Here is a 19145-nt window from a genome sequence, read left to right as displayed (position 1 = left end):
TGTTTTTATGTCATGTCTAAGAGGACCTTAAAACAAAACAAGGAAGAGACTGAATAGAAGAGTATAAAAAAATCCTTGCAGCATCCATCTTCCTGATTACCCACAAAGAATTCTGGTATCTCCTTTTGTGGAAATATGGCTGTTAATGCCATGGCCTTTACACAGACAAATCTCATGACGAAGTCAGTAACAAATATTTTCTACTGACACCAGACATTCCTCACACAAGCAAAACTCTTACAAAATGTTACAAGATTCCCTGTAGAGCTCTCTCTTAAGAAAAGTCTGCCAATAGCAGCTACAAGTGAAAAGGAGGAACTGAACAAGATATTTACTGATTGTGAGGTATTGGAACAGTTGCTGTTTGTGCCATTATTTCTTCTTACTTCATGAGTTTCTTTTTCTGTGTGTGTGTGTGTTTATTCTAGCCTGAAGCATGTGTTTCTGGAAAACCTGTTCTGTTCTGAACTAGTCATCAGGGATGGGATGCATGGTCCTCTTTGTTAGCTGTCCAACAGGTGTCCACCCCAAACAAGACGTAGCCAGTCTCACTAGTCAAGGAAAAGAGGCAATCACACTGTGAAATCGCCCATTTTTCTTAGACTTTTTTTTTTTTTTTAGGATGTCAAGACAGCTGATGCCTACCTGACATGACTGGTAAGGAATTTAAAGAAGATGGTTCCTTCAGATGGTGAAGAGGCATTTAGAGGCAATTCAGTTATAATCAATAACCAACTAGTGAAATCTGCTGGATTTTCTTCCTTAATCTGTTGAAAGTAGATACTAGACTTATTAGTCACTTAACAGCAAGACATCAGACAGTCCTTCTGCCAGCATTTCTAGATGTCATATCTTATAGTAGGAAACCCAGATGGAAACGGGGTTTATACTTTGTGAAATCAAACCCAAATTGAACTCAGGAAAAAAAAAAAAAAAAAAGACCTCCTCTGAGGAGAGGAAGTCTTCTGCAATCAAATCAATTTAAAGGAAACCATGTAAGGCTGGGATTGCACAGGAAAAAAGACCTGGCTAAATAAGAGTCTTTAGCAAAGGTGAGGTTTTGGAAGGTGAGGCAAAGTAAGCACAGGCTCATCAGATGACTTTTCACTTAAGGTTGCCATTTTATCACTAGCTACAAGATCTTTTTCTCTTTTCATTCTTTTTTGCAAGACTATGAGCCTGTAAGCTTCAAAATCCGAGAGCTCTGAAATATATGAGTGTATTGGAATTCTGCATATCTTTCTTTTCAAAATAACTTTTATTTCTACAGAGAAAAGCAGATATTTTTACTCAAGTGTATCCTCTGAGGAATCCAAAATTAAACACAAATAAAAGTATGCCTGGTGTGGTTGATCTCTGAATTTGAAAATGGGGCATTTGCACATGTTTGGGGTAGAATATTGCTATCCAAAGTAGTTTTGTTTTTGTTTTGGAAGTATGTATCCATTCAAAAGGTTTAAATTTCTGACAAGACCACTTCACTGTCATTCATGGTCTTACAGCAGCATATGGTGGATGTGCTCTCAGTAAGCAGCGAGATGTAAACCTGTTCCCCACAGATACAGAGATTCATCCCTTAATAATGCCAGTGGACTGGTAAAATCATCCTATGAGTTCTTCAGTGCTGTCACTGAACCTTACGGCCACTGAGCTATAGTGGTGCACAGTGGAACAGCTCTATGGTTGAAAATACAGATACAGTACTTATATTTCATTTCATGTAATACATCAGACATGCTAAACAGCACTGAAAGGCTTAGAGCTCCTTAATGGGTGGCAACTTTTTGCTACTGTATCAGCGTAAATGTAAATGTCTTGTGAAGCATGGAAGAACTGTATTATGAGCAGGTAATAAGTGACTAGAAATATGTTCACAGCAGAAATGCTTTCAACCCTTACCTGCAGCAATTCTAATAAAAACTGGGACTTTTATAGATCTGTGCCCCTTCTGCATTAAGACTCAAGCTCGAGAACTTCTAAGGCCTTCAGAGCCCTAGACACATGGCTGTAAATATTTGAAATACCCTCCAGGTCTACTACAGGCTTTTTTTTATTATTATTATTCTTAGATTAACTGAATGAGGTTGCCATGTTATCCTTCATTCACAAGAAATGCCGAGAAATTAACACTCGTTCTTTTGGGTAATCTGCTCAGCCTTGACTATGAAAAGTCAATAATAATTCTACTAATGACAGAAGGAGTGAAGCAGAGCACGTGGGGCTCTGTAAGGACTTGGGAAAGCCCTCACTTCATTGTAGCAGTCAAGTGCTGTGACTCAGCAGAGGAGCAAAATCCCCTGGTCAGGGTTGTAAATAGGGACTTGACCTGGAAGAGCAAGGAGTGACAGAGAAAAGGGGGGCTTAGGTTTGCATGGGAAGTGTCTATTGTGCAAGCTTTCTCCATGGAATAGGGACTCCTCCAGAATGTATGGAAAGCTTGCTTACTTCTGCTTTTTGCTTTACTTCTTGTAGCTTACCGTCTTTCTTTTTCCCTTTTGCTTGTGCAAACAAAGGTCATTCAGGAGACTGTGAACCAAAGATTTAATATCCCTTTATTATCCCATTTGGGAAGAAGAAATTAAAACTGGCCTACACAAAGCATGTCTGTTTGTCTATCAGAACACACCTGGATTTGCTGCAGCGTTGGCAACTGAATGGCAGAGAGCCTCCAGATGACAGTCCTGCACTTCTGGTGGGATTGTGCTTGGAGAGGCTATTGCAGGGGAGCACTGGGTAAGGGCCCTGGTCGCATCCTTCCCCTTCTTGGATATTTGGCTGCTGGAGCTCAGAGCCAACTTTGCAACAGTGCAGCTGAGGGCTTCCCCTCATCACTCTGATGTCAGAGGGGAGAGGAGGCTCCCAGACAGCACTGCAATGAACCTCCATCAGGGTCAACCCCTTCTCTTGGGAGTCACATCTCTTGCTGCTTTGTAATCCCCACCTGCGGGCTGATGTCCCAGCCTGGCCTTGGCCCACCCCATTCCCACAGCGATGCCCAATGCCCTGGGCTGTGGCAGCCCCCAGATGCCTCCTGGCTGCCCTGCTCCCCGGCTGGGGACAATAGGACAGGTGCCAGCTGATGAGGCCCTGCCATGCTTGACTCAGGGGAAGTAAAAAATCAGTAAAGCATTTGACACCGACTCCCACAGCATCCTCACAGCTAAACTGAGGAAGTGTGGTCTAGACGACCGGGTAGTGCGGTGGATTGTGAATTGGTTAAAGGAAAGAAGTCAGAGAGTTATTGCCAACGGGACAGAGTCTAGTTGGTGGGCTGTATCTAGTGGAGTCCCTCAGGGGTCGGTACTGGGACCAGTACTATTCACTATTTTCATCAGTGACCTGGATGAGGGAACAGAGTGCACTGTCAGCAAGTTTGCTGATGACACAAAACTGGGAGGAGTGGCTGACACACCAGAAGGCTGTGCTGCCGTTCAGCGAGACCTGGACAGGCTGGAGAGCTGGGCGGGGAGAAATTTAATGAAATACAACGAGGGCAAGTGTCGAGACTTGCATCGGGGAAACATCACCCCCACGTACCAGTCTAGGTTGGGGACTGAGCTGTTAGAGAGGAGCGTAGGGGAAAGGGACCTGGGGGTCCTGGTGGACAGCAGGATGCCCATGAGCCAGCAAGGTGCCCTCGTGGCCAAGAAGGCCAATGGCATCCTGGGGTGTGTTAGAAGGGCTGTGGTCAGTAGGTGGAGAGAGGTTCTCCTCCCCCTCTACTCTGCCCTGGTGAGACCCCATCTGGAATATTGTGTCCAGTTCTGGGCCCCTCAGTTCAAGAAGGACAGGGAATGGATTGAAAGAGTCCAGCGCAGAGCCACACAGATGATTAAGGGGGTGGAACAACTCCCTTCTGATGAAAGGCTGAGGGAGTTGGGTCTCTTTAGCTTGGAGAAAAGGAAACTGAAGGATGATCTCATTGATTATAAATATGTGAAGGGCAAGTGTCAGGAGGATGGAGCCGGGCTCTTCTTGGTGATGGCCAGTGACAGGACAAGGGGCAACGGGTGCAAGCTGGAGCATGGGAGGTTCCACATTAACATAAGGAAAAACTTTTTCACTGTGAGGGTGACAGAGCCCTGGAACAGGCTGCCCAGAGAGGTGGTGGAGTCTCCTTCTCTGGAGACATTCAAAACCTGCCTGGACGTGTTCCTGTGTGATCTACTGCAGGTGGTCCTGCTCTGGCAGGAGGGTTGGACTAGATGATCTTTCAAGGTCCCTTCCAAGCCCTAACATCCTGTGATTCTGTGATTCTGTGAAGCTCCTGGCACCCAAGCCGCCCTAGTCCCCAAGGAGCCACCAGCCCACATGCCACCCTTACATACTGCTCTGAAGACTCACACCATTCCCCTTCACAGGTGCCACAGTGCAATTTCACATTGGCCCTGGGGTAAAACAACCCTTCCTTTGGCTTCACCTGCCACCTCTAGTGGCACTGCAATCCTCCCACGTCATTTTCTCTTTGAGTCTGAAGTCACTCCTTCCCAAATGTGACACTTCCACACTTTTGCATTTATTCCCCACTGCTCTGGTGTGTCCCATCCGTTCTCAGTTTCAGGTCCTTTAAGCTGATGTAAACAGCACAGGCAATGGAACCTCAGCTGGCTGATTGCATATTTTGAATTGAGCCTGACGGGCTCACCAGAACAAAAAAGGACCTTTCAGAAACTACTACTCTTCCAACAGCTGAGCCTAACTGAATCAACCCCAGGCTGCAAAAGGGCTGCCTAGAAAGTAGCGCAATAATGAGGCTGGATGAGTCATTAATACATGGAGTGCTATGAAAAACAGCAATACCTGCAAAAGATAACCTCATGTTCTGGCTACTTTCTGCAAAATAGGAGGGAATCCACTGGAAAAAAACCTTGAGCTCAGTTCTTCCCTGCTACGGCACTGTGAATAGGCTGCTAGTTAACCATCGTTGCATGCATGTGGGACTGGGCATGATTAAGACCTTCCGAGGGTGCCAGTAAGAGAACAACTCCACAGCCCAACCTCCACAGCAGTTCTGACAGTGGGTACAGCTGTGGAGGAGGGCACATGAATCAGAAACTGGCTGCAAAGTGTTGGTCAAGTTTGGTGCTGCTGAAATAGGGGGATAAGAGTGGCCTTCAGTGCCACCTTGTCACTGCAGGCAGGCTAAGGCCCACCAGCAGCTGGCCTAGCTAGTATAAAGTCTTTGCTTTTTGATTTGCCAGTAGCTGTACTTCTAAGTCCATGAGGAGCAATAGAACCAGAAGAGTCTAGTCTTGTTTGAATATATGTGCTGTCATCAGTGGAGCTGTACCACTGAGGTTCATAAAATGTTTCCATTTGTGTGTCTGTTTCTCTCATTAACACTCTATGTGCCAAATTTGATAAAAATATTTCTCGTTGTGAGATGTATTGGAGAGCTAGAGTGGATGGAATGATAGTGTACTGAACTACAGATTCTGTGAGCTGATCTGTAAATACTTAAAAAATTTAGAGTGCCTTCTGACATTTTCCAGAAAGGAAATACCAGCTTCCAAAATTCTATAAGACAGGTTTCGGTCTGATCAAATACCAAATACATAGTGATCAATCAAGTGACATTTTACCAACCTTGCTGTATCTGTGAGACTCTCATTAGTGCCCAGATGTATGTCTTGTGTTGTAAGGAAGGAAGGATGTCCTCCAAGGAGAGCAAATCCTACAGTGAGGATAAACAAAAAAAGAAATAAAACACTAGCACCTCATATTTACAGCCAAGATTCAAAATCTTCTTAATGTAAAAGATATTTACAGCAATAAAAGTAAAACTCAGCAGGGCATCCAAATGTTTCAAACACTTAAAGTCTGACACACAAGACACAAATAATTGTATTTTGGAATAAACCCATACAAATGTGATGCTTTACTGAAATCCTTAGGCATGAGTTCTGATCTGTGTTCATAGGAAGTCATTCAAGCTGCAAGGTTACACATTGCCAAAAGAATCACTGTGGCTCCCTCTTAAGAGCTAGGTAATCCATTCATCATGCTGAACTTCCACTTCAAGGGACTTCACATTTTAGAAGGGCCATCTGAGTCACTAGGTGTAATTCCACATTCTTGCAAGAAGCTGCAAGTATATTCACTCAGATAGAAAACCCTAAGTCTCCTCACACACTATAACAAACTTGAGCTTGCTCACAAATGACCAAGTGTCTTAAAAATTAGAGAGAAAAAGAAAGATCTCGGGCACCACCAACACCCCTCCACCCTGTAATAGTTAGGTATTTACCATGTGAGCCAAGGAACTGGACTGATTAGGTCTGAAGAATGAAATCCATTCCTGAACAGGGAATCATGGAAAGACCTGAGCATCATTTAACATAAAACACTTTGGGGAACTTCAAAGGTGTCTGGACAGTATTCTAGATAAAGACAAATTACATGCTAAGGGCAACTCTCAGGCTCTGTCCTGCCTTATTTCCATTGTGTCACCACTAGAAAGCTACCACAAGCAACCAGCTAACACAGACAGGGAGAAAACCAGCTTTTTTTCACCAGCACCTGAGTCTCTCTGCCTTTGCCTGGGTTAAACCTAAAGCCACCCTCCACTGAATCCCAGTGTAAAGTCCATTGTGGCCACATATTGGGGGATGGGGCCTGAGGGGGCTGTTTTATGAATGGTCACAAAGGGTTTAGCATAAGCCTAGCACAGGACACAGGGTCCTACAACTGGGGATGTAAAAAAGTGTAGGATTTGAACTGGGCAGCAGGTAGCCCTGTAAGGCACTTTCTGTGCACTGGGGAAGATTTCCCCCGTAAGAACAAATCCGTTCTAGTAGAGAAATTGCCAGGAAGATCTTGCCCTGACACTAGTATCGACGATTGAGGAAATTTCCAAAGGATTTCGGTGTGGACAAACCAACCTTGTCAAGACAACACTGCAGGGGAATGAGCCTTTTATTGTGACAAAAATCTAGAAGGAAGTCCATCTTATTTTTATTGCCAGGAAAAGAAAGGCTGCAAACAGCACAAAAGAGCAGACACCCCCCTTTTCTACCAAACTGTGATGTCGTGGAGGTGCTAACAAATTTCATGCCATTAAAAAAAAAAAAGGGGGGGGGGGGGGGGGGGGAAGAGGAAAGAAAAGGTTAAAAGCTGCTTGGGCGGGTTGTAGCCATTAGATGGCACTGCAGACAACAGCCAGGACTGCAGCTTCAACACGATGTTTGTCCAGGCCAGTCGAAGATTAATAGGTTGATCCCACTGCTACCTTTCAAAAAAGGATTAAACCAGGAGTGAACACTGAAATCTTTCACACATAAAACCAAGCAACTAGGTTCAGGTAGCAGGCCTGGGACCCACAGCTGGGCTCCTACACAGCGCAGCCCTTATTAATGTCCATCCCATGCGAGCAGCAGAGTTGAGGTAAGATCTTCCACTTTGCATCAGTTCAGCCAGCCTCTAGATTTTAAAATGCATCAGAGAGAAATAATACTGGCAAATCATTGCCTTTTGACTGCCTCAATTTCCTTAAAAGTCAGATTACATATAATGATGCTCCAGAGCCCACCTGAAGGGCAAATCTCTGCTCCATCCAGCTAGTGTATAATCATTTTATTATAATAATAATATATAATATAATAATGGGCCTGATTTTACTTTCCCTTTGACATCATTAAGGATTGCTCCAAATCTCAATAAGATTAGAGCCAGACACAGCAAACTTTTAAGGATGAAACTTCACTTATTCTATTGCTATTTGCTGTTAGAAGCACTACACATTTGCTGGTTGTTTTGCCCTCCTTTCTTGGTTATTCAGAAGCATTTTTGTAATAAGGCAGGAAAAATCATAGAATCATAGAATAGTTTGGCTTGGAAGGAACCTTTAAAGGTCATCTAGTCCAACTCCCCTGCAGTGAGGAGGGACATCTTTAGCTAGAGCAGGTTACTCAGAGCCCTGTCCAACCTGACCTTGAATGTTTCCAGGGATGGGGCTTCTACCACCTCCCTGGGCAGCCTGTTCCAGTGCTTCACAACCCTCATTGTAAAAAATTTCTTCATTATATCCAGTCTAAATCTACCCTCCTTTAGTTTGAAACCATTACTCCTTGTTCTATTGTAACAGGCGCTGCTAAAAAGTTTGTCCCCACTTTTCCTGCAGGCCCCCTTTAAGCATTGGAAGGCCGCTGTAAGGTCTCCCTGGAGCCTTCTCTTCTCTAGACTGAACAACCCCAACTGTGTCAGCCTGGCCTCACAGGGGAGGTGCTCCAGCCCCCCGGTCATTTTTGTGGCCCTAATGTTTAGGTTTCCTCAAATACTCTCACCTCCTCTCTGCAACTCAGACACAAACACTGTATTTATGGGAATGTGTATGCAAACGCTTACCTAGGCACTACAGCCTGTCTATTCAATGCAAGTTTTTAAGTCCAGACTCAAGGGTGAAATGTCATTTGTAGTAACTTTTCCTGTCCAGCTTCTTGCGGTTTTTTCCGAAGTCATATACAATTACGTCAGTGATTTATCCCCACAAGTTCCAGACAATACAACAGCTCTGCATTTTAGGCTTCTAAATGCATACACTTTGGTAGACATTGTACAGTCCAGGCAGGCTCCCACGGCCATATTTTGTTTTCTATAAATGATGCCCATGTAGAAAAAGAGGAATCTGGCCATTTATTCAGAATTGTCAGATGTCAGGCAGCCCAGTCGGAGTACTGCCTGGGGTCTGTGTACATAGCAGAGTCCTAATGTGTTGGTCTTTCTGCTCATGAACTGGCCATCTGTGCAGGGCCTGGGAACATATTTCCATCCAAATCTTTCCATCTGGAAATACAGGAGGTCTGTGCTCTAGCTTTGTATATAGCTGCAGAGACAGAATCTTTGCTTCAGAATCTTTCATCCACTCTACCAGCAGAAAGTAAAAAATGATGACTTTTGAAGATATGCAGGCACCAGTCAGCAAATAAGCACATGCTGGAGTGCTGTTTTAAACTGGAAGATCTAATCCTCTTTGTTGTCACAACCTGGTCATATCCAAAGCCACATGCTAAGTGTTTATATGAATCTTGGTATCTTCAACAAACTGTGTTAAATGTTCATACTGCAGAGCCAGAATAACTATCTCATGTCCACAATTCTTATTAATATTAGTTTTCGAAAATGGATAGTTTTAGGTCTCAGGCTGTGGCACATTATTGAGCCCACTTGTGCAAACTTTCACATAGGACATCGAGTGCTGGTGGTTGTACAGACAGAGGTTAAATCTCCACTCCAGCTTGTACCTGCTACATTGGGTAAATAAGCGGGCCAAAGTGAATCCTCTAGTTCACACGTTGGATACACAGTTGTGGGCCTGCCCTGCCGTCACCGGGAGATATACATAGCCATTTTCTCAAACTCAAAGGAAGGAACATTTTTTATATTTCAAGACATCTGCATTTTGATTTGTAGTTTCTTCACTGCCTGCCAGGACTTAAAATCTAGAAAGTATTTTTCAGTTTAAACTAATAACAAAGGCAGCAATTACAGGAATATTCCTAAAGTAAAAGCCTAAAAACTGATAAGCAGTCTTTTAAAGCTACTTGTCTAAGTGCAGAGTAAGGTAAAAGAGTACTCTTGCCCCCTCTGTAATGTGGCCAAGCTAAATAATACTAGCCATTCCAACAAAAAACCAGACCCTGTATTCCTGCCATGTAATACCATCCCCACTACATCAGAACATACAAAGTGATGCAATTATTTCTGTGACTGTATGTAGTAGTCTTCAGGAATGGACATCACATTCCTCTCACCCCACTGTGTAAGGGGAGTGAGTTGGGAGTAATTCCACTAAAGCCAGTGGCAGTGAACCTCTGTAAAGCTGTTAAGACCTTGTATATTCCAGAGCAGAACAAAAAGAAGGTATAAAGAGCTTTTCTGCCTGTATTGTTTCATCTCCATTTCTACCCTGTGACATATCACCTGCATTCAGCATCTGTGAAATGGTTGGATTTATTTATGTAAAATGTAACACAGCTGTATATTTTAAGAGCAACAATGACAATCAGAAGCACCAAAGTTACAACAAAAACAGGGCAATTGCCTTTATGCCATGCCTGAGGATATTTTACAAGTAATATATGACCATGTGGAATACCTTTGCTTTCAAAAAGTACACAAGATTTTATGCAGAATTGGTATGGGATTCTGACTGCAAACAGATGACATTTTCCAGCATAACAGCAGAGTTGTCACATTTTCCAATATAGTAGCAAGTGATAGCAATAAATCTGGTAAGCTCCACAAAGCTGGATTTACTTCAACAATACCCTATGGAAGCTACTTGGAGTTCTTTATTAAACTTAAACCACCACTACTACTCTTAGAAATAGTAAAATAATATGGGTTTCATAAATATGCATTAGGACAAGATTATATTCATTCAAGAGAGCAAAGGGGCAATGAATTATACCACAAGGAGCTGTATATTATTCAGTACAGTTGCAATGTCATCAGAATAAAACAGTTTGGAGGCATAGTGTGTTGGAAAAGCCACAAACATCAACTGTTATCTTACAATGCATTATAAATTAATGTTTTGATAATCTTTGATTGATCTTGGTGACTGGGAGAAGTGCTCAAAGACTAGAGGAAAGCAAATGTCACCCCTATATTCAAGAAGCGCAAGAAGGAAGACCCAGAGAATTACAGGCCGGTCAGCCTCACCTCGATTCCTGGAAAGGCGATGGAGCAGCTGATTCTGGACAGGATTTCTAGGCACGTTAAGGACAAGAAAATCATCAGAAATAGTTAGCATGGCTTCACCAAGGGGAAGTCATGCTTGATCAACTTGATAAACTATGATGAAATTACTGGCCTGGTAGATGAGGGAAGAGCAGTGGTTATTGTCTACCTGGACTTCATAGTGGCCCTTGACACTGTCTCCCATAAGATCCTCATAGACAAGCTGTTGATGAGCAATCATCTATGATCCTCATAGACAAGCTGGATGAGCAGACAGTGGGGTGGGTTGAGAACTGGCTGAATGGCCATGCCCAGAGGATAGTGATCAGCAGTGCAACAAAGTCTAGTTGGAGGCCAGTAGCAAGTGGTGTGCCCCAGGGGTCAATACTGGGTCCAGCCCTGTTTAACGTCTTCATTAATGATCAGGATGATGGAGCAGAGTGTGGTCTCAGCAAGTTTGCAGATGACACAAAACTGGGAGGAGTGGCTGATACACCAGAGGGTTGTGTTGCCATCCAGAAGGATCTTGATAGGCTGGAGAAATGGGCTGACAGGAACCCCATGATGTTCAACAAAGAGAAGTGCGAAGTCCTGCACCTGAGGAAGAACAACCCCATGCACCAGCACATGATGGGGGCCACCCAGCTGGGAAGCAGATTGGCAGAAAAGGACCTGGGGGTCCCGGTAGACACCAAGTTGAACATGAGCCAGCACTGTGCCTTTCTGGCAAAGGTGGCAAATGGTATCCTGGGCTGCACTAGACAAAGTATTCCCAACAGGTGGAGGGAGGTGATCCCCTTTTTTCAGCACTGGTGAGGTCACATCTGGAGTGTCCAGTTTTGGGCTCCTCAGTATGAGAGAGACGTGAACATCTTGGAGAGAGCCAGTATGCCCATGTTAACAAAGGGCCACAAAGATGACTAAGGGACTACAGCATCTTTCATATAAGGAAAGGCTGAGAGAGCTAGGACTGCATAGCCTAGAGAAGAGAAGGTTCAGAGGGAATGATTCTAATATATACAAATACCTGAAGGAAGGGTGCAAAGAGGATGGAGCTGGGTGCTTTTCAGTGGTGCAAGGGGCACAAACTGAAACATGGGAGGCTCTGAACATCAGGAAACATTTTTGTACTGAAAGGGTAATTGAGCACTGGCATAAGTTGCCCCAGAAGGTTGTGGAGCCTTCAACCTTGGAGCTATCAAAAGCCTTCTGGACACAGTCCTGGGCAACCGGCTCTAGATAACCCTGCTTGCTCAGAGTGTTGGATCAAATGACCTCCACAGGTCCCTTCCAACCTCAACCATTCCATGATCCTGTTTACTTATTTTTCAATAACGGTGTTCTTTATAGGCAAAGGGACAGCAGGACTTACGAAAAGACTTCCATGGTGTTAACATGTGGCAACAATCTTCCAGGCACTGCACAGAGATTTTGTAATCAGTGTTTTCCGAGTCCCTACTCCTTTATAATGAAACCATTGATTTTCATCTAGTTGTTCTGGGAGTTGTGAAGTTTGTTTAGATTGATCTCATCACCAGAACCTTGTCCCATAAGTGACCTCTTTCAAGATATTGAAGGTGCAACTCGTGGGAAATGCTGTTTGAGATGACTCAGGTATTTTATAAATAAACATTCCAATACACTTCAGTGTCCACTTTCACTGGACATTAGAAAATTGGTATTAAACTAGCTTATTTAGCTAAAAGGAACATATGTGACCCCACATTTGTTTTGAGTTAGAAATTCCAAGGGAGAAGTCATGCATGTTAAAAAGCAGCAGAAATGTATAGAGTTTCCATGGACAGAAAAAACTTGAGTCTGCCTTTGAAACAAAGCCCCCTTAGGCTTATAGGACTTAAGACCAATTAACTGAAGGTATGAAGTTAATGCACAGAAGTTAAACTGCATTAAACTCCCCTGTGGAAGCTCTCACTCAGAAATAAATTGGTTTTATTTCACTGGAGCTTAATCCCTCTTGGATGAATTTATGTGCATTAACTCCCATCCTTAAGTTAATTCATTTGAACTTTCCTGAGCTGCCCCCTTCCATAAGCCTTCAAAAGCAAAGGACTAAATAGTGCTTCCCTTTGAATACAGAAGCATGAAGGATAAACAGATTCAAAGAAGTCATCATTACCTGCCCTTGTACCAGTATGGCAGGCAACTAGAAACCGGATTAAAAACTCCAGAATTAAGAGGTGAATGGTCTTCACAGAGAGAGAATACACAGGAGAAACCCATTCATAAGTCCTGCTTATCTGGAGAAAACAGAAGAGACAAGTCTACATAAAGAGCAGGGCCAGCAGGTAAATGGCTATGCCAGAGGATACAAAAGCAAATTCAGAAATGCTTGCAGTTAACATATCTACTTCTTCCTTCCATTATTTTTACCTTCTCCCTTACACCTTGTAAAGAAATGTGAATTCTCGACAAGTTTCCTGTCCCTTCACTAGGAAGCAGTCAGCCTAAGGGATGATGGGTCCACTTAAATGTGAGAAGGGCAAGCTTCTCCTTCCTTGCATCAGCAATTCATAGTTATACCTTGCTAACATGCAAGCACATGAACAATTTATTTCTGCAGCCCCATTGACTGCAGAACAACTACCATGTAAATGAAGATACGTATGTGTTTCAGTGTCTGCAGGACTGTATCCTGAAAGAATAATGTTCCAGTGCCTGATTTTATTAGGCTAACACCCTGAAGTCTCCATCAAGTTATCTTCCCCTGTAGGTAATCATTCTAAATTTTTTTCCCTCATTTATATCAAGGCATTACTATGATTCCTAGCCTAACACATACTCTGAAATGTGACAACGGTAATGCATAATACATTAGAAAAATACTTATTAGAGCTTGCACAGAATTGAATTTGTGATGCTTACTAAAATAGATATTAGGAAATGCCCATCTTGCTGGTACAGCTAGAAGCTTACTCCAGCTTATTTCTGTCTGTTACTTTACTTCTGATCTATCATGTTTTGGAATGGTCCAGCAAAATTTCAGTGACCAAAGCAATGACATTAAAATGCACCGTGAAACACAATTAGCTACCATTCTTTTCCTATTTTTGCTTTCAAACTTTAGGTTTCTCCCGAGTAGAAACTGCTAAATACAAAATTATGCAATGGTTTTCAGCACATACTCACAGTTTACAATTTCATATAAAATCTAAAACTGTGCTGTTACTCAGACCTACCTGTTTCTGCAGATAATCTTGTTCTTGTGCTTCTCTTCTCAAAAATCATGGCCAAAGATTTCCCTTGCATCAAAGGCAAATACTGGAACATGAAAGTTGAAGGTATTTCAATTTTATACTCATGTTACACTTTTACAGTGTGAAATACTTCCTTCACATCCTAATTCAGCATTAGAAAAGTTACACAGGGATTTTTTTAACAGTATCTTTGTTCTCCTGCCCTTCAAGGAATTTATTAGCAGTGGAAAGGTTAAAGGGAAAAAAGTAATTCTAGAGGCAAAAAGGCAAATGCATTTTGGCACTCAGTTTGAGCTAGCATTAAGGAGAACTCTGATACTAATTTAATTCCATGCAGGGAAATGTCTTCAATATCCTACATTCAGTGCTGCTTGTACACCGTGTGTCAATGGATGAGGTTAGCCAACACCAGGGAGTTAGCTGTGCAAAGCTGTTTAACCTTTTCATTTGTGAAGTCCTCTGAGATAGTGAAAGAACACTTTACAGGAAGGCTTTTTGATTTGTAGCACATGATTTACAGTATTTAAGAGCTCAGGTCATGTTGTTTAGGATAAGACAGCTGAAGGGCTCATTCCCAGTACTCTTCAGGACAATATTTATTTCAACATCTGAGTGACCTAAATGAGAGTTAAAGCATTTTACCTCTCCTTTGTGCTTTATCCTTTGTTTCAAATCTGATGCCATCCACAGCAAATACTTCAGCTCATCTTCTGTGTAGTTCTGTAGAGTAAGGAGGTCACGACCTTTCAGATGAACATTCATGTGAGCTGCTGGCCCACACCTGTGCCAAAAGAGCAAAAAAATAGATGCTTCTTGTCATTGAACACTGAAGTGTACCATGCTAAAGCCTATGAGCAAGCAGCTGAATTCTCTCCCCTCATGTGACCCAGCTTGATAGGCTGTGTTAATCAGTTTAAATAACATTTACTGTCAGACAGATACAATATATCACTACGCCCTATATCAATCACCACCTTAACAGTGTCTCAAATGCTATTATAAACTGAACATTAGATGTAGCTTCTTTTGCCTTCTGCTGTGCATATGACTTGACTTCATGCTGCCTAATCAAATAAACCCAAATGCCATGTGGGGCTTGGTGAAAGGGCTTATGCGTAGACCACAACGCTGCCGTTTAGGGACACAGAATACGAGGAACGGATCTCAGTGTTCTTTCTCCTTCCTTCGCGCTTTCTGGATGAGTAGACGTTTGCCGTGTTCCACCCCCACTCATACAAATGATGGCATTTCTAAGAACGTGTATGAAATGTCTTGGGGACATTGGGGAAGAGGGCAAAAACCCCCAACAAATTAGCCATGTGCTCTCATCCTTCTCCTACCACACAGGAGACGTTCTGGGCATGTACAGTGTATGCACTCAGTGTATTCTGGCCTCCAGCCAGATTTACAACTTCAGAATCACATGAAATTGGATGTTGATAATCACCCACAGAAGTTACATGATCAAATTTCCTCTAGCTCAGACAAGGTGTCTTAATGAAAGTGACGCACAAGCCTGTGTTTTCATAGGCTTAAGATCAATAAGGGAGAGTGGGAGCTTAGCCCCTTCTCTAGCACTGCATCTACAGCCCTCCTTAGCATAACACAGCCCGTACTGTACTCTTACTAGGGTTTGAACGGGTACAAGCTAAACGTGTCTTTTTAATTAAAGGCAGCATTTTTAGACTCATCTGAGGCAATGGAGACCAAAACAATGCAAACAAATGGACTGAGTGCAGCTACCGCCTTTGTATTTCCAAGTAGGCTTCCCTTTAGCTCACCTTGGAGGCCAGGCTCAGTTACAGCACCTGCCAATTGCCAAGCCCTGGAGCCCACAGTTAGGAAAATTCAGGGGGAAAAAAAACAACAGAATTTCTCTTCATTCTTCTGTTAATTCCAATGAGGGAGGGAAATACTTCCTCTACAGAGTTTTGTGGCATAGGCTCCAACTGAAACTTGAGGAAGAGAGCAGCTTTTAAGCGAATGGTAGCACTCATTATTATTGTCCATCTGACATCACAGTGCAAACCACACGACTTTTCAAATCATGTAGCAGATTTTTTCTTTAACTGAAGATACCTAAATGCTGTGTGTTTTCCTTCTGGACACCTCAAAAATGCTTTAGATATACATCATCCCACTGCCGTCACCAAGAAGACTTTTTTCACAGTGAAAAGCATTATGTGTAACAGCAGAAACAAGGAGAATATATGAAGAAGAACCCCATGCAGATGCCCTGAAGATTAATATTACTGGGACTCAGTATATGCTGTTGTATGTCAGGGCAATGTGCTCCAGATATTAAGCAGATTGCCAGAGGATCCACCACTAAGCTAAGCACAAAGTACTGCAAAGATTCCCATCCAGTCTCTGCACAGGCTCCCAAACTGCAGGAGGGCTGGAGTTTTCTGTAGCACCGTGCATATAAAGGAGTGGATTTCTTGTTTTCTAAGTTCAGAGTAACATTGCCTGTGTATTTTCTTAAAGTGTCTCTGAAAATTGACTAAGTGAAACACAGTCTAAACTGTATGTATGAACTTAAGTAATAAAAGTGCACCCTCAGCAAGTTCACTGATGACACAAAACTGGGAGGAGTGGCTGACACACCAGAAGGCTGTGCTGCCATTCAGTGAGACCTGGACAGGCTGGAGAGCTGGGCTGGGAGGAACCTAATGAGGTTCCACAAGGGCAAGGGTAGGGTCTTGTACCTGGGGAGGAATAACCCCACGCACCAGTACAGGTTGGGGATCAACCTGCTGGAGAGCAGTGCTGCGGAGAAGGACCTGGCAGTCCTGGTGGGCAGCAAGTTGACCATGAGCCAGCCATGTGTCCTTGTGGCCAAGAAAGCCAATGGTGTCCTGGGGTGCATTAAGGAGAGTGTGGCCCGCAGGTCGAGGGAAGGCTGGGCATTAATGGGTCAGCTAGCTTCCACCATAGTACGAAAAACAGCCTACCAAGGTAAGCTACTGAAATCCAGCCTTGAATACCAAGGCTCCTAGTTGATATTCAAGGGATTTGGGTCTAACTCCAATGTGCATATTCTGAAGGAAATTAATTTCATATCTGTGACTTTATTATTACTATTTAGGTTTTTTTTTTTTTCAGAACAGGAATTTGCTGCTCTGTCCAGTTTGGGGGAACAAAAAAATACTTGTCCTGTTTTAAAATCTAGGCAATTGCTTGCTGCTTGGTCACTCTACTCTCCTTTGCTGCACTATTTCCAGAATAGCTTTGGTGCTGCTCCTCGAGTTTTTAATTGCAGCCTGCAACTCCTTCGAGGGAGTTAGAGGTTGTTTAATCTCAACCTCCCAAGCAGGAACTTCTGTCCATTGGTCTTGTTTTGCCACTTAGCACAATTGAGAAGTGAACTGAGCAATATCTGCTACTGATTTCTGCACTGGTAGATAGTGAAGCACTGAAATTGGTTACCCAGAGAGGATTTGGAGTTACCATCCTTGGAGATTTTCAAGATGGCTAAGCAAAGACACAGCTGACCTCATATACTGTTGTCAGGCTACAAGCAGAAAGTTGGACTAGAGGTCTGCTGCTGACCTCTATGTTCCTATGCTGATTCTGTTTTGTTGCTATGACCTTCAAGAAATGAGTTCCCTTCCCTGCTGTCCACAGGCAGGCAAAGGAAAGAGAGGCAGAGGTGGAGAAATAAATTCCAGAGAAGGAACATGAGAAAACATACCAAAGTTAAAATGTAACAGGCAAAATCCAAGGTCAAGCAGTTGCTTATTCCTTTCTGAGCAGGGGTAGACATTACTTTGGACTATTAGCACAGACTGATAGATATTAGGTTATCCTGCAGCATCAACCACAGTGTGCTTAACTTGTAATGCTTATAGAGATTGGTGATAGCTTACGCCAACCTTATGATATAATGTTAAAAAAGCCCTAAAAAATAACAAACAACATTATGTGGAGACCTTAACAAAGTGGATGACTTTATTGGAAAATCAGATTTACTGCAGTTGTTTTCCACACTTGCTTTTTTATCATTTCTGCTGACCAGAGAAAGTTCCCACTGATTGCCAGCACTGAGAATCAAAAATCCATAAAAAAATTATCACCACTTTAAAAGTGTAGCAAATAAATCACAGAACTTGGAAAACATTTGTTTTTTATCTGATGTAATGTAAAAATGATAAATAAAAATGACTTACTGCACATTAGGATTTCTGTGAATGTGAAAGTCTTGTATATTTTTTCTAGCACTAATCATTTGTTACATACGCTGTTAATGCTGTTCTTATTGACACCGACACGAAAACATAGGAAGATATAGATTTAAGTCTCAAGTCTTTAATTTTAACTTGATTCTGGAGACATCACAAGCATGAGAAACAGCTTACTGAAACACTGTCATACAAGTACTTTTCTGAAGGCATGGGGGAAGAGGCATATCTATGCAGCTGAAGAAAGAACCCAAAGCCAGGCCACAGAGCCAGGTCTACGTGGTTAGCATTGAACTTTGTATAACATCATGCTTTTACTGCACGCCTCCAGTGTATATAGAGACAAAAACCCACCGAAGTAGGTTCACTTTGTAGCTTCAAGGAGAGAATTTCCCTCCTCCAGTACTGGCCATGATAATTGTCTAAATGAATGTCTAAGAGGATTTCCTGAACTGTATTCAGATAGTTACTTATTGATTACACTACCTGCAGCATACACTGCCCTCAAGAAGAAACATTCCTTCTTAACTTTGCTGCTAAATCCCATAGAAAGACTTAACAGCATTTCACAAACATTAAAAGGGAAAATCCCCCAGTCATGTGAAGATGTAGATCTTGCTGCCTTGGGAGGCAAAAGGGCACTAAAAATGCAGAAAAAAAGGTGCATTCCTCTGAAACACTCACTCCTTCACAGGATTCAGCTGCTTTTGTCTCCAAGTTTCTGACTAAATGTCACTGAACACCAGACAAAACTAAAGGATAAGCTTACCAAAACTGTCGCAGCAGCTGCTTGCTGGTTCCTGTTAGTTTTGCAAAGCTGAAGTTCCTCATGTTAAACAGCATCTTCTGTTCGTGTTAGACTTCTCTCAGCCCCACAAATAAAGATAAGAGAAAGAAAGGCGTAGGAAGCAGAGAGCGAGCTGTCTTGCTGTGCAAATGAGGGAAAAACAAGAACCAAAGCCTTCGCTTTGGTAGGGCTGGGCCCGGTGGGGGCTGACACTGAGGATTTTCCTTGGTCAAACTCTACAGATAAAGATGTCTCACAGAGACCATTGCACCACTCGCAGTT

At 42.8% G+C, this 19145-nt stretch overlaps 1 protein-coding gene across 1 annotated transcript in view; it reads right to left on the bottom strand.

The window, feature by feature from the left end:
• OTC (ornithine transcarbamylase) overlaps positions 1 to 18919 on the bottom strand; it is a 31930-nt gene extending 13011 nt beyond the window's left edge. Inside the window, exons 1-4 of the mRNA XM_086471212.1 lie at positions 18846 to 18919; positions 14538 to 14676; positions 13878 to 13959; positions 5587 to 5674 (exon numbers count right to left, since the gene is read on the bottom strand). Of these exons, the coding sequence (XP_086327338.1) occupies positions 5587 to 5674; positions 13878 to 13959; positions 14538 to 14676; positions 18846 to 18919 (383 nt within the window). The remainder of the gene's footprint in view (positions 1 to 5586; positions 5675 to 13877; positions 13960 to 14537; positions 14677 to 18845) is intronic.
• Between the last annotated feature and the right edge of the window lie 226 nt (positions 18920 to 19145).

The sequence above is a fragment of the Leptosomus discolor genome, chromosome 1 (genome assembly GCF_034619465.1).
Source record: "Leptosomus discolor isolate bLepDis1 chromosome 1, bLepDis1.hap2, whole genome shotgun sequence".
NCBI classification, from domain to species: domain Eukaryota; kingdom Metazoa; phylum Chordata; class Aves; order Leptosomiformes; family Leptosomidae; genus Leptosomus; species Leptosomus discolor.
This window is presented reverse-complemented; position numbering and strand designations above follow the sequence as displayed.